Source organism: Empidonax traillii, unplaced genomic scaffold (assembly GCF_003031625.1).
Source record: "Empidonax traillii isolate 1590-97213 ecotype Southwest subspecies unplaced genomic scaffold, ASM303162v1 scaffold163:size1593379, whole genome shotgun sequence".
Taxonomy (NCBI): domain Eukaryota; kingdom Metazoa; phylum Chordata; class Aves; order Passeriformes; family Tyrannidae; genus Empidonax; species Empidonax traillii.
This window is the reverse complement of record NW_020955356.1, coordinates 141,766-165,872: the sequence shown is the minus strand read 5'-3', so window position 1 is coordinate 165,872 and position 24,107 is coordinate 141,766. Positions and strand designations below refer to the sequence as shown.

General features: G+C 49.8%; 3 protein-coding genes and 1 non-coding gene across 5 annotated transcripts in view; all 4 read left to right on the top strand.

Moving 5' to 3' along the window:
- ATN1 (atrophin 1) overlaps positions 1-1,894 on the top strand; it is a 10,041-nt gene extending 8,147 nt beyond the window's left edge. The window contains exons 9-10 of the mRNA XM_027885187.1: positions 90-270; positions 792-1,894. Coding sequence (XP_027740988.1) covers positions 90-270; positions 792-825 — 215 coding nt within the window. The 3' untranslated portion in view covers positions 826-1,894. The remainder of the gene's footprint in view (positions 1-89; positions 271-791) is intronic.
- A 327-nt stretch (positions 1,895-2,221) lies between these two features.
- CUNH12orf57 (chromosome unknown C12orf57 homolog) lies at positions 2,222-3,380 on the top strand. 2 transcript variants are annotated; one of them, XM_027885185.1, is made up of 3 exons: positions 2,222-2,304; positions 2,805-2,981; positions 3,064-3,380. In XM_027885185.1, the coding sequence occupies exons 2-3, from the start codon at positions 2,858-2,860 to the stop codon at positions 3,210-3,212; spliced, it is 273 nt and encodes a 90-aa protein (XP_027740986.1). In that variant the 5' UTR covers positions 2,222-2,304; positions 2,805-2,857; the 3' UTR covers positions 3,213-3,380. The 2 variants fall into 2 exon arrangements, with proteins under 2 accessions (XP_027740986.1, XP_027740985.1); XM_027885184.1 differs by lacking the exon at positions 2,222-2,304 and adding an exon at positions 2,585-2,670.
- Positions 2,442-2,502, top strand: LOC114058200. Its single transcript, XR_003571388.1, has one exon. It is a non-coding gene; the product is annotated as a U7 small nuclear RNA (small nuclear RNA).
- A 648-nt stretch (positions 3,381-4,028) lies between the features above and the next one.
- Positions 4,029-18,802, top strand: PTPN6 (protein tyrosine phosphatase, non-receptor type 6). Its single transcript, XM_027885183.1, has 15 exons — positions 4,029-4,441; positions 4,638-4,739; positions 9,646-9,768; positions 10,061-10,255; positions 13,274-13,496; positions 14,581-14,697; positions 15,116-15,229; positions 15,631-15,727; positions 16,142-16,221; positions 16,314-16,463; positions 16,583-16,714; positions 16,996-17,150; positions 17,442-17,509; positions 17,890-18,041; positions 18,701-18,802. Exons 2-15 carry the CDS (start codon positions 4,726-4,728, stop codon positions 18,800-18,802), a joined length of 1,722 nt encoding a protein of 573 aa, XP_027740984.1. The 5' UTR covers positions 4,029-4,441; positions 4,638-4,725.
- The last annotated feature ends 5,305 nt before the right edge of the window (positions 18,803-24,107 follow it).

Below are 24,107 nucleotides of genomic sequence, written 5' to 3'. Positions count from 1 at the left end.
GAATGGGAGTGCAGCAGAGCCTTGGCTGAGCTGTGGGGCCGTGGATGGAGCTGTTATATCAACTTGTTTCTTCTCTGTTTCGGGTGCAGCTGCCCCCTACAGGGACCTGCCAGGCTCTCTCTCCGCGCCCATGTCAGCGGCACACCAGCTGCAGGCCATGCACGCGCAGTCGGCCGAGCTGCAGCGCCTGGCCCTGGAGCAGCAGCAGTGGCTTCACGCCCATCACCCCCTGCACGGCATGCCGCTGCCGACGCAGGAGGATTACTACAGGTGCGTGGTGGGCCTGCTCTCGCCTCACATGTCCGCCTCCAGGTCTGGCCTGGCCTGGGGCTGGTGGAGGTGGTGGGCACACACCTGGGAGCAGGGATGCCTTGCCTTGCCACAGGGAACAGCTGTAGGCTGGCCACCAGGAAGGTCATTCTTGGCAAATGGGTATTCAGTGGATAATCGTGTGTGGGGTTTCAGCTCCTCACCTCTGGAAGGGGAGAGAACTTTATGTGTTTCACACATGCTAAATGCAGTTATGATTAACCAATACCCCTGCCAGAATACAAAACATTTGCAAGGGCTTGATGCTTTTGCCAAGATGAGGCTTTCACAAGTGCATGAGGAGGCACACTGGGAAAGAGAGGTGCAGTGCTGTACCTTTCCAATAGCATCTCCTACTTCAAGGATTTGCCAAACTTTGCATACCAGCAGTGTCATATGGGTCTAGACTAATAGAGGCAGGAGGACGTAATAAATTGTCTTTTCCCCTTTCACAATCACCTCATTCTTCTTTTTTATCCTAGCCACCTGAAGAAGGAAAGTGACAAACCCCTTTAAATGGACTTCTGCTGTCAATGTGACATCATCGTGTCTTTCTCTTAAGAGGAACAATCAATCAACCAAATCCTGGGGGAGGGGAAGCTGCAGAGTGGCACATCCTGATCCCACCGTGCGGTAAGAGTACAAGAGGAGATGGACAAAAAGTACAGAGTGGCATCCTGGGAACATAAAGTGGAGGAGAGGAAATGGGGAGGGACTGAAACACCTTAATGGACAATCGGTACGTGATTTCATCTGAGCTCTGAAGAAAAGAGAATCAGCATTGCACAGAGCTCAGAAAGACAAAGACTGACGTATTCAGGGTGGCAGCAGCTCCATCCTTTGTTTTGGGGTAACAGTTGCATTAAATAAAAAGTGCAGAGCATTGCAGGACTTCATGTACAGGATGCTACTGCCTTTTCTACTTCTGTGAGGATGAGGTGCAGCCAAGAAGTAACTCCAAACCCAACAGAGCCTTTTTTCAAGATGCCTCCTCAACACCCCACCCCCTCCTTTAGGTGTAAGATACTGCTTAGCGATACAGAGGAGCAACGTGAAACTTTTTCAGATTAGCCAGAGCAGCTTCCCATTCTCCAAACCCCTTCAGATGCAAACAAAGCGTTACAGGACCCCTTCCTGAGTGGCCGCTCCTACCTGCTGAGGGTCTGGTCCCAGCCATCGGGGTGCAAAGCACCGCAAGACTGTTTGCAGGATGGTGGCTATGCTTTCCCGTGGCTGACGGGAATGGGCATGGCCACGAGGTGCAAAGCACCAGGACACTTTTCAAGACTGTGGTCACCACCGCGACCCCTCTGAGCCCCATGGGGAGAGATGACGTGGCTGAGCAGTGACACTGAGTCCTGGGACTGTAAGAGGGCAGCTGCCCCTTTCCCCTCACCCATCCTAATTGATGTACTTTAACTCATGCACATCCTATTAGACGTGGCAGTTTTATGTAGCAACTTGTGACTCCCTTGCCCCCGCGTGCGTGTTCTGATTTCACAGTTGTATCTCTCAATTGGTCCCCCATATATATATATATATTTACTTAACCATTAAAAGGAAAACCAACCAACAACCCAGCTATGGAAAAAAAAAGCAAAACCAAACACCCAAACTACGTTCCCCACGCACTCCCGAGCACCGACACACATTCTAATAATTTATATATATAAATATATATATGAAGCTCTTACAAAAAGGCAAAAAAAAAAAAAAAAAAAAGGACAAAAAAAACCCTTCCAGAAACGGGACTCCAGTGTGTTCATTTCTTTTCCCTGGGGCCATGAGGGGAAGGGCAGTAGCATAAGCATTCTCGGTGAAAAGTGGGAAGGGCTGGGAGCGGGGAAAGTCGCGGAGGAGCCGGTGAGCGGGAGCCACGCCCCCTTCGCCTGAAGGGGCGGGCTTAAGCACCTCAGCGCCAATGGGAAGCTGCCGATTTGCATACGGCCCGACCGGCTCGGCCGGGCTCGTTTGTCGGCGGCGGTGGGCGCCGGTGTGAGCGCGGGGAGGGGCGGGCGGGGGTAGCGGGGCCGGGGAACGCCGGAAGGGACAGCGTCGGGAAGAAGTTTTTCTCGCCCTCACATCGGGGCAGGTCGGCGCGGAATGGAGCCCGGCGCTGGGAGTGTTCCTGCCAGTGATTTCAGCTCTTTTAGAATTTGTCCAGCAGGTTTCCCGCGCTCGTGGGAAGCCGCCACACCCACCAGTGCAATGACAGAGAGGGGCGGGCCGGCGCAGGCGCGCACGGGGGCGGTGTGGTCGTCTGTCGGTGCGGGTCGGGAGCCGCGGCCGCCCCGCCGCGCCCCATGGCGGCGTCCGCGCAGCCCGCGGGCCCGGCCGCCCTGAGCGCCGAGCAGGCGAAGGGTGAGTGCGGCAGGGTCGCTCCGTTCTCTCATCTCCATCCCCGCACCTCCCGGGTGGCTGAGCGCCCATGTCCCGCGGCGGTGAGTGCGGGGGGATGACAGGCGGCTGAGTGCCCATCTCTCCGTGTCCCGCAGCTGTGCTGGCGGAGGTGATCAAGGCGTTCGGGGCGCCCGAAAACGCGCAGCGCATGGAGGAGGCTCGGGACAACGCCTGCAACGACATGGGCAAGATGCTGCAGTTCCTGCTGCCCGTGGCCACCCAGATCCAGCAAGACGTGATCAAGGCCTACGGCTTCAGCAGCGACGGCGAAGGTGGGTTGTGCCCCTGCCGGGCGGGGAGCTCCGGGCCCGCCGGGGCAGCGAGGGCCCCCTGCCCACCCCCTTCTCCTTGCAGGGGTCCTGAAGTTCGCCCGGCTGATAAAGTCCTACGAGTCGCAGGACCCGGAGATCGCCAGCATGTCGGGCAAACTCAAGGCCATGTTCCTGCCGCCCATGACTCTGCCGCCGCACGGGGCCGGGACCGGCGGAGTTGCCGCTTCCTGAGCCCGCGGAGCTCTCCCGCTGCTCCGGCGGGTGCCGTCCTTCCCAAGGTGCAGTCCTGTCAGCCCTGGGAATGGAGCGCTCGAACAAGGGAGATGCCGACCTGGAGGGAACGATATACTTCGTGCCTGCTCGTGTGTCTGCTCGTGAATAAAACGTGTGTTGAAAATGCCCGTGTTCTATGAATGACCGTGAGCTCAGGGGTGGTCCCCAGCCGCGGGTGCTGCTCCCTGGGGCAGGGGCAGGGGCAGGTACAGGTGCAGCAGTGCCTGCCTCATGACACATGTGCTCCTGTTCTAGAAGGCCCAGTATGCATTACCTTCTGCCAAAAGGTTTGGGCAGAGCCTTAGTCTGAAGCCCTATCAGAGAGACTTTGTTTTTTTTCTTTAGTAGGAGGTGCTAGGCCTTAAGAACTAGCATTTACAAATATGTTGGTTGAAACATATTAGGTAACGTGTCACTAAGCTCGGTCAAGTGCTGTTGATGCCACTGAGCCTGCTGTCCCCAGCAGGGTCGGTGCTAACTTACTCCTGCCTCTGGTGTCTGTGGCTGCCTTGTTTTCTGGCTGAATGTGCAATCCCTAGTGAAAAAGGCAGCAGAGAGACGCAGCAGGGAGCGGCAGAGCGTGGGAGGGCTGGGCTTGCCCCATTTGGCTGCAGCCTGGATTAGAACAACATAAACAACATAAAATCGTACCTCACATTTTTTGGGACTGCAGAGGGATCAACCTCGCGGAGTAGCCTCTCTCCAGTGTGACACTGTGTGTTTCCAGTGCGATTCAAATGGAGGGACATAAGGTATGTCTGTTTGTAGCCTCCTGCCCCATGTGCCCATTGACCTTTGAAGAGTTGAGGTCTTTGAGGAGAGTGGCAGAGCTGGGGGTGAAGGAGCCAGCCTGGGAGAGCAGGGAGCTGCGAGCCGGGTATGAGAGAGCTGCTTCTGTGCCTTTCGGTTACAAACCTGGCAGGAATGTAGCCAAGGAGGGCGTGAGCTCAGTGGATAGGAGGCAGGAAGAGCAGTCGGTCCCTTCCGTCTCCATCTACCTCTCCCAGCTTGGCCTTGGCCTTCCCCCACCCCTCTGATTATTCATTAACTGCAGTCCAGGAAGCACTTTGCAAATAGTGACAATTAAGCCCTCTGCTTGAGGCCTGAGGTTTGCCTGACCTGGAGCTACCTTCTTCTCAGTCCGCCTAGGAACAGGCGGAGTTCAGGACTCTGCCTGTGTGGATCAGGTGAGTCACGGGAGGTGCCGCAGCCCCCAAGCACTGCCAGCTGCTGCTCCAGAGCCCTGGCACTCACCGCCATGAACATCCAGCCCTGTCGGGAGGGTGCGAGTCCACCCCTCCACTACTAAGATCTTTGATTTCTCTCCCAAATCCATCTCAAGATACTGTCCTGGTAATTCCAATCTTGCTTTATTTTTTTTAGTAGGACCCCGTGGGTTGAGGGTTGTGGTACTTCCTCTGCCAGCTCCTGTCAGTCCTCCATCAGTGGGGATCTGAGAGACAAGACCCTGATGCCATCCCGTGGGTGAGTGCTATGAATGCTAGTTAGGGCTATAAAACAAGAGTTGTTGGTGAGAAAAATAAAAATACTGGCACTAGGAATTAGGCATAGAAGGAAAAAAAACCCACCTTCTAATAGCCAGAGAACTGGAGCTCCCAGTGTTTTAGATTGTTATTGCTGTTACTGTTGCTCCTTCTCACTTTGGTAAGGGGTTTGCAGTTCCTCTGCCACAGCTGCAGCATCTCTCAGTGTACTGGACACAGAGAGAGCTCAGATGTCTAACCTTTTAAATCCTTGTTATTTCTTGATTTGCTACAATCTTCCTAGCCCTTTATGAAACAGGAGGACATACAACCTTCTTGGTCAGTCCAAACAGGTGCTCTGCTCTGGAGACTGCAGTTGCAGGGTGTCAGGAAATGGGATTCGCTCTAGCATTACTCTGTGGTAAGGATTTGGGCAACCTTGCTGGTCCAGCGCTGTCCTGGGGTCCCATAGCCCCTAACAGAGAGCATCTGGCTTCAGCCAGTCATAGGAAGAGGGTCTGTTCCCTAAGCCCAAATGGCCTTCACTCTGCACTAACTAGACTGAACTAGAACGTAGTTCTGTGCAGAACAGCAAAACCTGTCTGAAATCATCTCAGGGCTGAGAATTAAAAGTAACAAATGCCATGCTCATTTTCAAAAAGGGCTCCAAATCAGATTCCCCCAAATGCAAGGGAAGCATGGAACAATAAAGTCATCATCTGAGCAAGAGGGTAGATGTTATAACAGAGAAAGCAATGAATGGGATACTTAAGGAAGAGACTGCATCTGCTTTTGTAAAGGCAAATCCTGTCCTGTAAAACTGGAAGTTATTGAGGGACCTAGCAAGCTTGTGGATAAGGCAGGTCTGGCCAATTTCCTTGGGTTTAAAAAATTTAACAAGATTTTCTCATCAAAGTCTTTAAATAAAGCTGAAACCCTGGCATAAAAAAGAAGTTTAGGGTTTTCTTAGGTAAAGAATTAATAGAAAATAGGAAATAGAAGATGGAAATTAACATCCCATTTTTACAGCAAAGGGAAGTCATCAGTGGTCAGATCACAGAGGCCTAACCTGAAATATACACTGTTCAGTATATTCCCAAGTGACCTGGGAATACAGCTTGGTGAGGTGAGAAAATTGGGTGATGGTAGAAAGTTAGTGAGGATAGTAGAGTGGGAGCTGACTGAATAATTGCAGAAGGACCTTATGATGGTGAACAAGTGGGCAATGGAACAGCAGGCAAAATTCCATATAGGCCTATGTAAAACATTGTTCATGCAGAAAAATAATTCAAAATTTACATATAAAATGTGAACTAGTTGTAACCTCTGTAGAGTGAAACTTTGATTATATATATATGTATATATAAGACCCTGCAGATGTTGGCTTTATACTTGGGTGTGGTGAACATCAGAATTCATCGCTATCCATGACTCAGCAGCATCTTGAATGCCACAGTTCTGTGCCCTCCGTCACCCTTATTTCCAAAACAAGGAACCAGAGTTGGAGACATCTCGGAGAGGGACAGCAAAGATAATCAGAGGTGTGGAATAGTTCTGTACAAAGAACACCTTAGCAGGGCTTGAGTCTTCAGCCTGGTGAAGAGCTGAGGATGGATACGGATGTTACGGGTCTGTTTCCATGAGCAGTTTGGAGTGGGGCGGGGGGCATGTGGGGGGGACAGGAATCAATCATCGATTTTTGTTTCTTTTTAAAAACCAGATGTTAATAAAAATGAGGCAGGGAGCAGGTTATAAGCAGGTCAAAGGAGGGGGTGTTTCTCTAGCTGAGCAGTAGAACTCCTTGCCAAAGGGTGCTACATTTGTTAATTTGTTATGGATTTGAGTGTTGACTCTACAAATAGCTGCAAATAGAGGTTTAGGGAAAAATAAATTCTCTATATAACCTATATTTATATAACCTATATTTATATATATAACCTATCTATTATTTAACAACAATTTTGACCTCTGGATCGCATAGTCCAGCCCCCTGATCACAACAGACCTAAGTCAAGTTGCTCAGAGCCTTGCTTCGGTGAATCCTGAACATCTTTCAGAGTGGAGGTTCCTCAGCTGTTCTGGGCACTTCTGGCAAGTGCTGAACTGTCCTTGGGGGGGAGCACGTGGGCAATTTTTCCTGATACGTACTCAGAATTTCCCTTGCTGCAAGTTATGTCTCTTGTCCTTTTGCTGTGTCCCACAAAGAAGAATCTGACTCACCTCTAAACCTCTCCAACCCCTTTTAGGTAGTCTCAGACAGCTGCTAAATCCCTCCTTAAGCATCTTTTCTCCAAGCTGAATAAAGCTAGCTTCCTCCATCTTTGCTGCTCTCTAGGCTCTTTGTTTACAGCAGTCCAGATGTGGATGTCTTTTTTACTTAGCTATTTCATTTATCTTCTCCTGTAAATTTGTTCCTGCACTAGCTGTGCCTTGGCTCCATGAGGGATTTACAAGATGAGGTTCTAACACCTGTGTTGTACTGAAAGACAAACAACAGTGTAAGAGTAGTCTCTTTGCTGAAATCTCTTGACATGTTAATTATATTAAGAAAGTATTTTAGTGGCTCAATTGTAGTCAGCTGTTCTGTGCCACATTTATTTGGGAGAGCAACCTCAAAGATACCAACCTTCTCTACAGTGATATTTCCCTCCCTTGGTGGCAGGAGCTCCTCCCTGATAGTTTTAATTAGATGGCCCAGGTCAAAGACACCAAGGCAGCTGTGTGCATCCATTCCTTTCCTGAGCTGCAAGCAACCAGAAGCATAAACTCAGCCTGTAAATTATGTGAAACGGGATTTTTGTCCACACAAAGACTGACCGGGGTTACACTGCACCCTGTGGCTTGTCCTACTAGGGGATACTGATTTACATGGGTTTCTTGCTAACTCACCCTTTCTACTCTGATCTGGGCTCTTTGCTGGTTTGTTCTTTCCCTGTTTCTGAGTCCAACTGATGTTCAGTTCCTCAGACAGATTTTCTCCTTCAGTCAGTTCATAAGGTGTGAGGATGCCTAGGCTTTATTTTTCATCTGCCTTAGCTTCATATTGACCCAACATACTCTAATAATCAGGAATTCTCTTTTGGGACTTCTGCCCAATTTCTCTCCAGAAGTTCCTGCCATTTCTCTCCTACCTCTGCACAATACTTTCCTGTGCCAGTGCTGCACTGTCTCTGATTCGAGTGCAGCTTCTGCAGCTTTGTGTAGAAGCTGTTTCCTTGAGCCACAGGTCTCTGTGCCTTTAAAGTCTCCTTGGGTTTTTTTTTTTTGTATCAGTTTTAAATCAGTACAGCTGGATCCCTGCATCTCATGGCTGGTCATGTGTGTGAAACTGAAGCATTTCAAAGGAAGCTGTTGTAGGTGCCTGGGTTGCCTTTCTAGCAATGAAGTTTAGCTTCCCACTCATCTCTCCTGTACTTCCCTTTGTTGTTAGTTTCTGTCTTGGCCACAAGTTTTTGTCTAGGTCGGAGTTAACAGCCTGTTCAGCTTTTTACAGGATTTCCCAGTCTGGTGGGTGTGCTGGGAAGTCTGCAGCTGCTGGTACTTGAAATGAGCAAGGCTCTTGCCATTCCTGCTGCCCACATAGTGTAGCTGAGATTGCCACAGGGAAAAGTCAGGCTCCTTTGACAGCTTGATTGCCCTCTTAGGTCATTGCTTAGCTCCTAGTCTTTTGTGAGACCTGCAGACCTCGAAACCAGTGCTATGGACAGAGCAGCCATGGGCCGTAGCTGGAAATAGCTAGGTAACTAGAATGGCTAGTTTTCCTTCTTTCTGCCTAGTTGTCCAGGTTGTCAGCTTTGGCTGTGCTGGGATCTTAAAGGTTCTCGACTAAGCTCTCTCAGTGCTTGTGTGGGCTCACTGTAGGTAGTAGCTGTTTGTCCTGGTCACTGCCTACCTTTCTGGGCAGCTTTACCACCACCTCCTTCCCACGCCATCCCTTTTGAGCTACCGCTGCTTGTGTCAGTGCCATCCCAGGTCAGGATGGTTTCAGGGAGGTACCGCTGTGTTCGGAGCACTAACCTGGACCTCCAAGTCTGCGGCTCTGGGTTTGCACAGATTCCCCTTTGTGCCTGTACAGAGCATATAGGATATTTGGGACTGCTCATGTCACTTACTGGCATTCTGGGGAAGAAAGGGAACAGAGGACGTGCAGAACTGAATTTTTTGAGCATGGCTAGGGCCAAAGTGCATGCAGAGAGTCAGCCCTAGTGTGCAAAAAGACAGAGGCCCAAAAATAATAGGGGGGACCGGGGGGGAAAGACACGAAAGGAGAAGCAGAAGTGTGTGCAAAGCAGCTTGGGGCTGGGGAGTTGATGGCTCAGAGCACTTCCTGTTCCTGGAGCCGCGCGTGCCCAGCTGCGCACGGGCTTGCACCTGCCTGTGTCCAAGAGCACTGCACAGAGGGCCACACATCAAGGCACCTACCCAGAAAATCGTGGATGGAGAGAGTCTGAATGGAGGGACAGTAGACTCCAGGAGAGATACATGGCCAGCACCCAAGAGGCACAGGAACAGCTTGGCGTTGGGTGCTCCGGCAGAGACCTCCGACTTCCCTTTTCTTGCCAGCACAAACTGATTTTTCCTCTGTGTTTTTTGACTTTCTTTGGTGGCAGCCACTTGGCCCCCTCTTCTTTCACCCTCCACAATGGTGAGGTAAGAGGGTCTGAAAAGTATGTGTGTGTAAGGAGGGGGACCAGAGAAGTAGGACAAATCAGAGTGGGGTTCACCTTGGAAGCTGTTTCTCTAATAGGAAGCTTCCATAGGCTGGGGGAGGTATCAAGTAAGAAGGGATGCTGCTTCTGGCTCTCACCTAGGGATGCCGACCAGAGACCATTCTTCAGCCCACAGGTCTCCACAGTAGCATCTGGCCATTTTTATTCACTTGGTCTTGCTTTTATCTTCTCTGATAGGTGGTTTCACCGTGACCTGAGTGGGCTGGAAGCTGAAGCCTTACTGAAGGGACGGGGTGTCCATGGGAGCTTTCTGGCCAGACCCAGTCGGAAGAATCAGGGTGATTTTTCCCTTTCAGTGCGGTAGGTAACTTGGACACCAAGTTCTGTCTTTTCAGTGTTATGTGCACAGATTGCTGAGATCCTCACATGTCACGTGGCATCTTCTTCATCCTGTCTGTATTCCTTTGAGTTCTTTCCAAGCTGAGCTTCCAAGCATCTTCTAGACCCTCCTTCAAGTTGCACCAGGAGCTTCTCTTTCCAGTCATCTTTCATGGGGATGGTTTGCTCTGGCTCCATGGCAGGAGGTAGTGCAGAACACTTTCTGCCTCTTTTCCAACCACCTCATTGGACTGCTTTGTGCTTTATTCCACAGGGTTGGTGATCAGGTAACCCACATCCGCATCCAGAATACTGGGGATTTCTATGACCTGTATGGAGGGGAGAAGTTCGCTACCTTGTCCGAACTGGTGGAGTATTACACACAGCAACAGGGCTCGTTGCAGGACAAAGATGGAACAGTCATCGACTTGCGATACCCCCTCAACTGTTCCGACCCCACGACAGAGAGGTATGGGGACAGCAAAGCAGTGTGTGTCTGTGGTGTGACCTCCTCTGTGTTTCGTGGCCTTCTTTCTGCCCTGCCTGCATCCCTAGGGAAAGTCCTGCAAAAAGTGTCACCTGCTTCCTGTGCGTCCACGGGGGAAGCATCCCTGGGAATACCAGGCTATACCTTGACCCATCACAGCAGACCTAAGAGGGCTCTATTTTTACTTCTGGTTTCCGGTTGCCTTTGCTATTTATACACTGTTCCTAAAAACAAAGGTTGTGGTCTTAGGTGTGGGTCTGCAGCAGTCTGTAGAGTCACATGTTATAGGGAAGCTCTCAGTCTTGCACCAAACCTCCTTGGTTATTCTGGGCCTGGGTGACTCACGTAGCTGAGAGCAGGACCATGTTCCCTTGCTATTCCTAGCCTGCTTAGTCTCCTTCCTGTCCTCACTTTGCATGTGTCTCTGATACAAAGTTCCTAAATCAAATCAGGTGGTTTTGCCCTTGCATTTTGCTTTTAGGCTCTTTGATGCAGCTCGGGGAGCTGTCATGCCCTGCTCTGGGGTGGGCAAGTCCTCCTCAGGCAGGTCCTCCTCAGACACCTGGAGGCTGAGAGCAGAGATGCCCTGGGCGAAGCATCAGCGTACACCCCAGCTTGCTCTGGCTGCAGAGGGGCCAGGTCTGCTGCTGGCTGTCTTCTACAGTCAAGGCCATTGCATTGTGGCCCTGCAGTTCCCTCCCTTCCTCTCTGCGGTTGGAAACTTAACACCCCCCCCCACCACCAGGCTCTTACGAAAGCTCCTCTCACTCTCTCCCCAAGTGATTTTCCATCACGTGGCTTTGAAGAGCTGGGCTATGCTGGGGGAAGGGAGGGGGTAATGGGACCCATTAACTCCATCCTACCTGTGGAGGGAAGGCCTAGAAACCTCTCTGAGGGGCAGGAGAGGTCAGCTGATTCCCAGGTGGCGTCTGAGCACATGGTAGCTGAACACTTCTTTGGAAGGAGGTTCAGAAATTAATGACTGCCGGTCACCAGCTACTTCTTTCAGTGCATAGGGCGAGGATCAACAGCAATTACTTGCCAAGGCTGCTAACTGTGTGCCACCTCTCGCTGTCAGAATGGTTCTTAGATGTTGTGTAGAGCAATATGACCAGATCTCTGACCAGATCCAGGGGTGAATTAATGCCCTGGCTGCTTCTGTTACTGAGGCATGGTTCGTGGGAACAGATAGCCTCCTTACAGTGTGAAGGTCACCAGTACCAATCCAGGCCTTCTCTGCTAGCTGCTCCGTGGGCAGCAAACCTGCTCCCACAGCCCTGAAACACTGGCTTGGCATTGGTGGCAGTGGACACAGTGACACGGGGAGCGTGGCTGGTGCTTGTTGAGGTACCTGCAGTGAGAGGAAGTGGCAGGGACAGTGCAAGTCAACCTGATGCAACAGCTACCTGCTTTTGAAATGCTGTTTCCCAGGGATGGTGGCCAAAACATAGCTGTGGTGATCATGAAGTTTGGCTGGCATAGCAGCCACGCTACAAAGCCCCCTGAACACAGGGCCCAGCACACGCTGCAGCTGGGGATGGGGATGTTCCAGGACTGGAGGGGACTGTTTCAAACTGGTTCATCCCTGCTGAAGGAGAAGGGCCTAAGTCCCCTCCCTGAAACCAAGCTGGGAAGGAGTGAAGGGGCCATGGTAGGAGTGCCAGGGCTGTGCTGGCACTTGGGCTGTGATGGGTTCAGACCCAGGAAAGGCTCCACCAGAAATTGTGTATCAGGAGGAGTGGGATGATTCAGAACACTTCTCAGTGCCCAGAGCACCCCAGAGCTTTCAACTTTCTATAATTTGGATCTCTAGCTCCAGTTTTCACATGGGTTTTGTAGAAGCAGGACAGTGCTGCAGTGAACGTGGCCTTCCACGTCTCTGCTTGGCAGCTCAGTAGTGCCCCCCAGAACTTCTGATGTGGTTCAAAGAGACTGCGGAGCTTGGGACAGGCATGAAGAACTAGAGGACCTGTACAGAGACAACCTGGATCGCATCTGGAGTTTCTGCAGAGCCAAGAGCCCAGCAGTGGGAAGAGGGGTTGTCCCATGTCCCAGACTGCTTCTGGTGACCTTCACTTTCACCGGCACCTCTCAGTTCAGTGAGATCCCACTGGGCAGGCACACACCCTCCCAGAGATCTTTTGTAGGTGGGCAGGGGCTTGGCAGCAGCTGTGCCATTTGCACCACTCTGTGTCCCTCTGTGCCCTGGGTCCAGTCCTGCCGCAAGGCAGAGAGCACCTCAGTCAGATGGGGATGCTCCTCACCTTGTGCTGGGAGGAGAGAAGGAGATGCTGACTGGGTGTTTGCACTGAGGACAGGAATGTGCATACAGATTAACGGTGTAAACAGCAGGAGCAGAAAAGGGGCTCCAGGTGGCTGCTGGTGCTCAGTCCTGTGGTTAGGTTGATTGCTGCAGTGTGATGTGCCCAGAGATTGGGAATTATTCTTTGATTGAAGAGGTGATTGAGTTGCAGAAAGAGGAGTCACTGGAATGGGTCTTTGATGGGTCTGATCTCAACACAACCATCTGGGTGCTGTTAAATCTGATGGGAGATTTTCTGACTCAGTGGGGAGTTATTTTTTTTCCCTGGTGTTTGAGTTTCCAAAGCATCTTGCTGCAGTAATGCTAGAATCCCAGTAGTACTGGGAGGTGCTGAAATCCACAGACTGCTCTTCCCCTTGTGTTTGTCACACACTGGATCACACATGGTGCTTTCCCACTGTGTCTTCTGGTTCCAGCATTCTGCTCCCTGGGGCCCTTCTGCTTCCACCTCATCCCTTGCCCTGTCCTCTTCTTGCCAGCTCTCTACTTTCTGTCTCATCTACTGTCCCCAAGATCCTGCTCCTCCTTTGATTTTTCTTCTTTCTCTCATTCCTTCCTCTCTGTTTCCCCCTTCCTTTCTTCCTCTCTCACCCTTTCCCACTGTTGCTCTCCTTCATTCATCAGCTCAAGGCCATCCACTTACTGCATCTCCACCTCCCTCCTCTTGTTTTAACTAGGTGGTACCACGGGCATCTGTCAGGTCCTGCAGCCGAGTCACTTCTCCAGGCCAAAGCCACCCCTTGGACGTTCTTGGTGCGGGAGAGCCTCAGCAAACCCGGGGATTTTGTCTTGTCTGTCCTCACTGACCAGCCTAAACCTGGGTCTGACGCTCCACCAGCTGGGGCAACCAGTGCCTCTGGGGCCCGGCTCAAAGTCACGCACATCAAGATCATGTGTGAGGTGAGCAGTGGGAGGGCAAGAGGAGGGGGAATGGAAGAGACCTCTCCTGATCATGTCCTCAAAAGTATGTGCCCTGTCAGCTTGATTACCACTAGCAGTGTTTCTTAATTTGGATCAAAGTGCTGTTCTTTTGCGGGGTCCTTGTGTCCTCGCCCCAGCCTGGGTGAGCATGGGCTGGGTGCTCAGTCACAGGAGGAGGCAGGGCTCAGTGTGACCAGGAACTCTGGTACAAAGGGAGTCTGTGGGAAAAGAGAGAGGAGGATTCGTATCCTAATTATGAGTTCATCAAAAGAGTTAGAAGTGCTTGGAGCAGGAAGAAGGGGTATCTGCAGGGCCTCCATACTTAGTCTGATGAATGTTGCCAACCTGGCTGTCACAAGTTCTCCTATTTCTTTTATGTGGGAGGAAGAGATTTCAAGGCCAAAAAGCAACTGACCTTAAATGAGATTTGAATGCAATATACCTTCTCTGGGCTTCCATCCAGTGAGAGTACAGTTAGTTTGTCATGCTGTGAATTCTGTGTTCTCAGGGCAAACTTGCATTTGACTTCCCTGTCAGAGGAAGTGCTTTTCTAGGTGGTGCAGGCTGGTGCCCATGGCTTTACACCCTAGCACTGCCTTTTCCCTGAGCATTAGCAGCTTTGTCTGTAGGACAGGTTAAGAGAGTTGGGGCTGTTTTGCCTGGAGAAGAGAAGGCTCTGGGGAAACCTTACAGCACCCTTCCAGTACATAAAGGGGAATTGTGAGTAAGCCAGAGAGGGAGTTTTTATAAGGGCATGGAGTGATAGGACAAGGGGGAATGGCTTCAAAAAGAAAGAAGGTGGGTTTGGATTAAATATTAGGAAGAAATTCTTTACTGTGAGGCACTGGAACAGGTTGCCTAGAGAGACTGAGGATGCCCCATTCCTGGAAGTGTTCAAGGCCAGGCTGGATGGGGGTCTGAGTAACCTGGTTTAATGGAAGGTGTCCCTGCCCATGGCAGGAGGGTTGGAAATAGATGACTTTTAAGATCCCTTCCAATCCAAACCATTCCATGATTCTATGAATGTTATGAGTGAGACGCTACATATTCTTCCTCCATGTAGAATGGACGCTACACAGTTGGAGGTGCAGAAATGTTTGACAGCTTGGCAGATCTGGTTGAGCACTTCAAGAAGATTGGAATTGAAGAGATGTCTGGCACCTTTGTGTACCTGAAGCAGGTAAATCTAGCTTCCTGTTTTCAGGGATCCTTTGGAGGGATTGACTTGCTGTTTGTTTCTGCTTTGTGTTCCTTTCCTTCTTTTCTCCACAGCACACACAGGAGACTTTGCTCTCCAGCACCATCTCTCTCGCTCTCTCTTTCTCTCTCTGTCTTTCTCTCTCTCTCTCTTTCTCTCTCTGTCTTTCTCTCTCTGTCTTTCTCTCTCTGTCTTTCTCTCTCTCTCTTTCTCTCTCTGTCTTTCTCTCTCTCTCTCTTTCTCTCTCTGTCTTTCTCTCTCTTTCTCTCTCTGTCTTTCTGTCTTTCTCTCTCTCTCTTTCTCTCTCTCTCTCTCTCTTTCTCTCTCTCTCTTTCTCTCTCTCTCTTTCTCTCTCTCTCTTTCTGTCACATGCTAACCCACTGTGTTTTCCCATCCCCAGCCCTACTATGCTACAAGGGTGAATGCTGCTGACATTGAGAATAGAGTGCAGGAACTGAACAAGAAGAGTCTATCTGAGGAGACATCCAAGGCTGGATTCTGGGAGGAATTTGATGTAAGAAACTGCTGGGGGACATTATTTGTCTTTTTGTGAATTCCCAGTACATCACCTCATTCTCCATCCTCAATTTCTTCCTATACACAGACTTCTCATATGTCTTGTCAATTTATCTCTGAAAGAAGTGTCTGTTTGGAACCTGTTCTCCTGGGCAGTGAATGTCATCTTTAAGTGAACCCAGTGAGGTAGAAATGTGCTTTTTCAGGATTGGGAGAATGACTCACCAAGACAGCAAGGGCACAGATTTTGGACTTTTCAAGTCTGGGTTTGCTTTTCACTTCTCTACTCCCCCACAAACACGTCCATGTGTCCTCAGAACCACCACGTCTCCTCCAAGTGCCCACCTCCCCTGTCATGTATTGTGATCTTGCCATGACTATTCTTTCTTCTGCTCTCAGAGTTTGCAAAAACAGGAAGCCAAACACCTGTTTGACCGTCATGAGGGTCAGAGACCTGAAAACAAGAGCAAGAACCGATACAAGAACATCTTGCCCTGTGAGTCTTTCTTCTCCACTGTAAAAAAAAAAAAAAAACACAAATACATGCAGATAGGCAATGTCCAAGGCATCGCTGGCCCTGCCTCAGCCTGCTCTGTCCTCCAGAGCAGATTATGAGGTGTGCAGCATTGAGGATTTCTGAGATGATGAGAGAGGTCACAGCCTTTTCATGTCCTTGAAGGAAGCAGGGAAGGTTGCTTTAGACTCATTAGCTTCCGATGGTCCATGATAGGGGCAGAGAGATGGGAAGATGGAGTGAGGTTAGTCTGACCCCAGAAAGGGACAGGTGAAGATAGAGGGCATGCTGCATGCACTGGGAAGCATGAATGAGGGGTGTGGGCCAGTGAAAGAGCTTCTTGTGACTGCACACAGAGTTTCTCATTGTACTGTTTATTCTTTCACTGCACCCCAGTTGATCACTCCAGAGTCATCCTCAAAGGAAGGGACCCAAATATACCTGGATCGGACTATATCAATGCCAACTATGTCAAGGTGAGACTCATAAAATATGACTGTATGCCCAAGAGTGGGAGAAGGCCTGCCTGCTCCTGCAGCCCTCTTGACCTTTTCCTGTCCTCAATCAGAACACCATGATCAGCCCAGATGAGTGCACCAAGACCTACATCGCAAGCCAGGGCTGCCTGGAAGCCACAGTCAATGACTTCTGGCAAATGGTGTGGCAGGAGAACACACGCATCATCGTGATGACGACGCGGGAGGTAGAAAAAGGGCGGGTAAGTAGCAGTCTGTAGGTGTCTCAGAGGTGCCCTCTTTTCCCCTTCAAACACTGCTCTGCTTTTTCCCTCTTTCCTGCCTTCTGCCCATCCTCACCCTGCCCTCTCTGCCCACACAGAACAAATGTGTGCCTTACTGGCCAGAGCTGGGCAGCACAAAGGAATATGGTCCCTACCTTGTGGAGAATGTTGCGGAGCACGATGCGTTGGAGTACAAACTGCGGCACCTCTGTCTGTGTCCAAAGGATAACGTGAGTGTGAATGACCAAGGGCTGTCACTGAGCCTATGAGTCTAGCAGCCATTGCATGTCTCAAGCTGGGAACTGTTGGGTGCTGTGGTGATGCTGCTGTTGTATGATTCTTGGGGCTGCTGTTCCCACTTGGTTTGGGCTGGAATCACACTGGTGGAATCACCAAGAAGTATGCAGCAGACAGAGATTCCCTTTGGCTTCAGACCTGCATCTCCCTGGGACAGAGGCCAGGGACAGGGCTGGGTTGCAGTTTCATCAATGAGGTGCTTTGTTATTATCAGGGTAAGGCTGTGCGTGAGATCTGGCACTACCAGTACCTGAGCTGGCCTGACCACGGTGTACCCAGTGAGCCAGGAGGAGTCCTCAGCTTTCTCGACCAGATAAACCAGAAGCAAGAGAGCATCCCAGGTGCAGGGCCTATTCTGGTGCATTGCAGGTTGGTACACAGGCTGGAGTTTGAAGCATCCTCCATCCCTTATCTAGGGTGAGGTATAGAAAGTCTGTCCTGCTGCTTCCAGCCTGTACCCCAGGGCTTGTGACTGAAGCCTATGCCAGCCCCAATATTTGCTTTTTCCTCTTTGATGCCCCCAAACCAAACTCTCTGCTTATTGAATCTCTTGTGTCATTGCTGGACAGCTGCTACAAGAGCTGCATCCTTCCCTAGAAGCAGATGCATTTTGTTTCAGGAGCTGTTTTGCTCTGACCTCTGCTTGTCCTCTCCTTGCAGTGCTGGGATTGGCCGCACTGGGACTATCATCGTCATTGATATGATAGTGGAAACAATCTCAACCAAGGGTAAGAGGACCCCCAAGGATATCAGAGTGAACTGGCCTACCCAGTAAAGCTGTGCCCTTAAGTCCAGCTGCAAAGGGATGAAAATTATTCAGGTATCAGTGGGAGAGATCCTGCCCCAGCCCTGAGAAGGTTATGCTGTTGGATCTCTGTACCATTGCCACTTACTGTGGCTGTAGCCTTCCCCGAGCTTTGGCTCTTGCTCCAGAGCCAGACTTGAAAGTTGCTGAGCAGGAGGGAGAGATAGGAGGTCCATACAGGAGTACAGAATATGGAAGGAGGCAGAAACTTCTTGATTGATCTCCTCTATAATTGCTTTTGGCAGAGAATTGAGAGAGGAGGCAGTGAACATGTTCATAAGCTTTTCTGGTGCTCCTTGCTAGGGCTGGACTGTGACATTGACATCCAGAAGACCATCCAGATGGTGAGGGCCCAGCGATCTGGGATGGTGCAGACGGAGGCCCAGTACAAGTTCATCTACATGGCCATCTGCGAGTTCATAGAGGCAACCAAGAAAAAGCTGGAAATTATCCAGGTGAGAAAGGGGACTCTACTGCCCTGTGAGCCTAGGACTGCATGGTGTTGTCTTTGAGCCCAAGTGCTCTGTTTCACAAGCTTTAAGCTAACACTTGGACCTACACAGACTACAATGGTGCATCAAGGTCTGAGTGCCTGTTCCCCTTTTTTGAGACTTTTAAGTTCAGGGGACAACATTAGCAGCTCAAGTACCATCTCCACCAAGTACCGTCTTGTTACAAGCTCAATCTAGGACAAGCAAAAACTTTGCCCTCTCCTTTCCTCTTTGTCTTTCGCATCCCAATTCTGCAGTTGCAGGATTTTTTCCTGCTGGCTGATAAGTGGCATCTTTATCTCTCCTTGTGGCCTCTGGCAGCATCCAGTAGCTGCCGCTGTTTAATATTCTTTAGCTGACATTTGGCACTCTCAGGCAAATTCCAGTGCCTCCAGAGATTTGTTGCTCCACTGTTCCCTCCTGTACAAGGCTGTGTTTGCATTCCTGCTGCTCCTCTCTGACAGCAGCAGACAGAATGCACTGAGCCTGGGGACTTCAGCAATCCACCAACCTCCACGGAGGTCCTGGCACAAAGCGTGGTTTAACAGCCAGAACTCATCCATGGTGCCTCACATGCATCTCCCAGACCGCACTCCTCTCAGCCTGTTTTTTCTCTTCTGTAGTCTCAGAAAGGCAAGCCAAACGAGTGTGAGTATGGGAACATCTCCTACCCCCCTGCCGTGAGGAATGCACATGCCAAGGTTTCACGAAAACCCTCCAAGTAAGAGCCTCCCCTAAACCAGATACCCAACTGTGCCTCCCTCTGGCAACAGTCTGCCTGCTGGCTTGGCTGGCTTTTTCCTCTTCCTCACTTTTTCCATTATTTTTCTCCGGGTCTTACAGGCAGAAGGAGTCAACGGTTTATGAGAACTTGGGGAAAAAGGAGGAGAAGGTGCGAAAACAGCACTCCTCAGAGAAGAAGCTGAAAGGCTCACTAAAGAAAAAATAATGATAATTGCAGGTAGCCCCGTGGCGGTTTTGAACCTGGACTGGACTGGAGCTCACATCCTGCCTGGCCTGTTTCACATTCCTTGCTCTTGGACTGGAACTAGGCCTTCCCCTTCTCTTCCCTGCCAGCTTTCAGTGCTCTGAACCAGACTGCTTTCCAGCTCAGCTGACCGACTTCATGGTCCCTTGCCTGTGCAGGCGAGCAAAGTCTCTCACTGCTCCCTCGTCATTCATTAGCAGGAAAAAAAATCAGGCCCTTTCTTTCCTTTGTTCCCTGAGCACTGAGGCCCAAACTCACCTCTGCTGTGTCAGCTTCTTGAGGAAGAGCTAAGGAAGGTCATCACAGGAGCTGCCTCTCTGCCCACTGCTGTGAGTTAGTTTAGCCTGTTAGTGTTCCCTGAAGCCTCAGCTTTTAAAGTATGGAGGTTTTGGCCAGTTTCAGCTCAGCTCCTCTGCAATTCAAAGGAAGCTTCCTCTTTCCTTAACACCAACCCTCTGCCCTATGATCTTCCTACTCTGATCCTTCAACTGGATGCTGTAAATATACCAGAATTGGATATGATGGCCACATTTTCTTGTTTGTTTGTAAATAAACTTGTATTTGTTTGACTACTGAGTACCTACAGGTTTTCCCTATAATTTCTTTTTGGCTATAGTTGTACTCCTGATTTCACCTGGAAGACTTACAGGAACGTCTCTAGCTTAGTCTTCATGACTTCCTGCAACCTTCAGGCTCCTGAACAGAATTATGGTGGCTCCCTGCTGAGAGGCTTTAGTGTTGGTGGCTGTCAGGGAATGACAAACTCTGATGTGGCTTTTGCACCTACATTTTGCTTGTGGGTTTTCAATCCTTGAATGGACAAAGCCACAGCTGCTCTGACCTAGTGCTGGTAAAGGTGCCACTTGCAGCAGCAGCCTGGACCAAAGGCTTCCGGAGGCCCCTTCCCACCATGATTCACATCTATAATTCTGTGAATGCCAGAGGGCATTCCTTAGTGCTGGTTGGTGGTTAGAATGGCAGTCAGCACAGAACCATTTGGGAGAATGCTGAGAGAGTCTGGATAAAGACACAGCAGGAGTGCAGACCTGAACCTTTCTGTGGCAGCTGGCTTAGGCGGCAGAGAATGTGCTCTGGAGTGGGGATTTTAAGACCAGGCTCTCTTCTCTCAGTTTAGAGCACAAATCCAGACTGGGGAAAGGGTAGAAAAGAGAAAGAATGGGACGAACCTTAACTCTGTTCCACACTGTAATACAGTGGTAATTGCCATTGTGCCTGCAAGGTGACTGCCTGGGAGCTGGCAAGGTGAAGCAGCTGCCAGCCTGTACAGACCAGCTGGAAGCAGGCACTGCATCCTTGTAACCCTGTCACCTGGACATGCCCACACTCTGCACTTGGCAGGGGGGAGCAGGGACCCCTCAGCAAGGCAGTGGCACTGGGGTGATTTAGGCAATTTCAGCAAAGTCTCCTGCTTTGATCTGGTGCCAACAGAGCCAAGGCAAGGTTGGACAGTGTACAAGGGACAGGACAAACTTTGTGGATGCTGCAGTGATTTCAGGCACGCTAACACACGGAATAGCATCCCCCCAAGCCAATACTGCACAGCACAGGTTCAGCAATAACATACTTACAAGATGAAAGAACTCATCCTGGTAGAAAAAGCAACTTCATTCTATGCCTAGGCAACAGGCAAACTTACAAGGGACAGATCACAGCCCCAAGGAATGCCACATGCTGTCCTGCACATGCTAGGAGACATTCTGCCCCTCCTCAGCTGCAAACTCTACCTCAAGCAAGCAAAGGCAGAAACAATGCCAGAGCATTTTTGAGTTCAGCAGCTGGTGCTGGAGCACGTGGCTGAGAAAGTTCCCTAGGATAAAGACACATACCCGAGACACAATATAATGGGGGGAAGGACACTGCTTGCCATCATTTGATATGGCAAGAAACTTGCTTGGAAGCATTCGGAAGCTAAAAGACAGTTTGCAAGCAGACCCTCTTCCCATCTGCCAGACTTTAGCTTCCCTTGCCCTGTGAGCCAATAGGGGTGTGCATTTACCAGCTGGCTTTGCAATTCTGCTGCCACCAGAGGAAGAGGCAGGAAAGGGACAGTGGGGAAAGCAATGGGCAAAACTAAAGATGCATGGAAGGAGGTGTACTATGTTTCACCTCTCAGCAATGCCAGATACCCTGGTTTAAGTCCTAGTCTAAGGAAACACCTGTCTTTGCTTCAAATTCCTGGGTAGCTACAACAGCCAGGATTCAACTCTCTTCCTTCTTAAAAAGCTGCCACAGCCTAAAGCAAGGCATACCAAGGATTAGCTTAAACTCTACCTGAAGCTTGAAAACGAAGACATCTTGTGGAGCAAGCTCAGGTTCCTGAGAACCTCATTTGTGTTCAAATCCCTGAATCTAATGTGTCCATCTACAGAGAAAGTAGACTTAAAAAGAACTTTCATGATTGTGCATCAATAAATGCAGCACTGAAATGAGAAGTCTGCTCTGCTTTACACAGGCACTGTTAGACACATTACTTTAGGATGGCTACTTGAAAATGCATTTTCAAAGCTGGTTAAAAAAAATTTGTGCTTCCTTGATGTTGCAAGTCAAAATATGTGGGTATTAGTTACGGCTGTGACTGCTGGTAAGTTTAAAACCAAGAATCCATAGATTTTATCTTGTGCTCTGCCTCACCAGAGGAAGAGGTCCCTAAAGGCCTCTCTTTTTCACTTCAGGAGAGCTCAGCTTGGAGTTGTTTGTAAAAAGAGATGGTCTCATGGGTGGCTGTCTTGACCGTCATGACCATGAAATATTTGAGTTTAAAATCTTTGTTGATATAAGAAAAACTGTCAGTAAAGCTACTCCCCTGGACTTGGGGAGAGCAGACTTTAGGCTACTCAAGGAAGTAGTCAATAAGGTCTCCAGAGATTCTGCTTTTGAGGAAAGTGGGGTACAAAAAAGCTGCTTACCTCCTAAGGGCTTTCTCTCAAAAGCACAGGAGCATGCAATAATAACGTTCACAGAACGGTCCGAGTTGGAAAAGACCCACAAGGATCATCAAGTCCAATTCTTCAGTAAATGGCCTGTAAGGGAATCAAACCTACAACCTTGGCAGTATTGGCACCATGCTCTAACCAGCTGAGCTAATTTCCAGGTCAATGTATTAGAAGTCAAGCAGCTGAGGGAGAAGGCTGGCTCTGCTGAGCAGGGATCTCTCTCTTTCTGCAACTTAGCAGAAAGTGTGTGGACTTTGGAAACAAGGACAGGCTAGATGGGAGGATGACAGACATGCTACTTGCCACTATAGGGAGCATATCTGTATGGCCCAAGCTCAGCTGAAGCTGAAGGGTAAGATGTTAAATGTTTTAAATATGTTAACAGCAGGAGGAAGGCTAAAGGAAACATTGGTCTGTTACTTGATGAGGTAGGTCACCTCATCCCCAAATAGTGATAACTGACACTTAGTGCTGCCTTCGACACCTATGATGGGCCCTGGGATGCATGGAGCCCTGGGCTGGATGGCCATAGCCGGGAAAGTCATGAGCTCATGGCTGACTTAGAACTTGAATGCTGCTGTGACTGAACACAAAAAGTCTATGGGGCTCAAAGGGATTCATCTCAGAACAGCGAAGAGTTATGTTACTCCAAGACTTCCGTTATTTTTCAAAAGCCTTGGAAATCTGGAGAGGTCCCAGTCAACTGGAAGCTGGCAAATGTTGTCCCAATTTTCAACAGCAAGAAATAAGGCCTATCAGTCTCACTCTGGTGCCTGGTAAAACTGTGGAGATTATTCTGGGAGTTACTGAAACAGACTTGAAAGACAATGGTTGTTGATCAAAGTCTGCATGAGTTCTTGAAGTCATGACTTACTAAGAATAATCAAAAATCTTTCACAACAAGGTTACCCACCTAGTAGTCAAAGGGAAGGCAAATGAGTTTTTTTTTTTAATTTTAGCAAAGCTTTTGATGCTGTCTCTCACTGTATCCCAAACAGTGCTCAGCAAGCAGCTCGACATGAACACCACAGTGGGAGAACAGTTGGCTGAGGGGTCAGGTTCAAAGGGTTATAAGCTCATGGTCAGTCACTAGCAGTGCTCCCCAGGGTTTTAGGGCCTGTTCCCTTCAAAGCTGCTTCTAATGACCTGGACACAGGAGTCAGCCATGCACTAAGCTTGCTGATAACACTGAATTAGGAGAAGCTGTTGATTCCCTCAAGGGGACAGAGGCCTGACAGAGAGGTCTTGATAGACAAGCATGCTCAACAATCATCAGCCAAGTGAAATTTAACAAGGACAAATATCAAGTTCTGCACCCAAAACAGCGTAACCCCAGATGTAAATTTAGACTGGGGGACAACAGAGTGGAGTGCAGCTCTGCAGAAAGGGATCTGGGCATTTTGGTTGATGGCAGGCTCTGTGAGCCAGCAGGGTGCCCTGCCAGGCAAAAGGGCCAGCGTTATCCCAGGGTGCATTAGGCACAACATAGTTAACCAGCCAAAGGAAGCGATGGCCCCACTGTACTCAGCATTGGTCCAGCTTCACCATGAGTACTGTGTGCAGTTCCAGGCTCCAGGACAAAAGGATATAAAAAACATGACAACGTGTCCAAAGAGGGCAACAAAGACCGCAAAAGGTAGCATGACTTACAAGGAGCAGCTAAGGATACAAGGCTAGTTCAGCTTAGAGGAAACCAGGGGCTGACCTCATTGCTCATCACCGGGAGCGGAGAGGGAGGTACTGAACTCTTCTCCTTGGTGTCCAGCCACGGGACATGAGGGAATGCCTTGAAGGTACATCAGGGGAAGTTCAGATTGGGTATGAGGAAAAAGGACTTCACTTACAGGATGGTCAAGCTCCCCCAGGAAGCAGTCATGACCCTGAGATGGCTCTGTTCAAGACGTGTTTAGACAATGCTCTTATAATGTTTAGGTTGCCCTGTGTGCAGTGAAGAGCTGGACTTGATCATGTTTGTGGGTTCCTTCCAACTCAGGATATTGTATGATTCTATGTCCTAAATCTTAGTATATAGGGCAGCACAGTGAGACAGGGAGGAAGCTAGCCCTTAAAGCAGACAAGATCTTGATG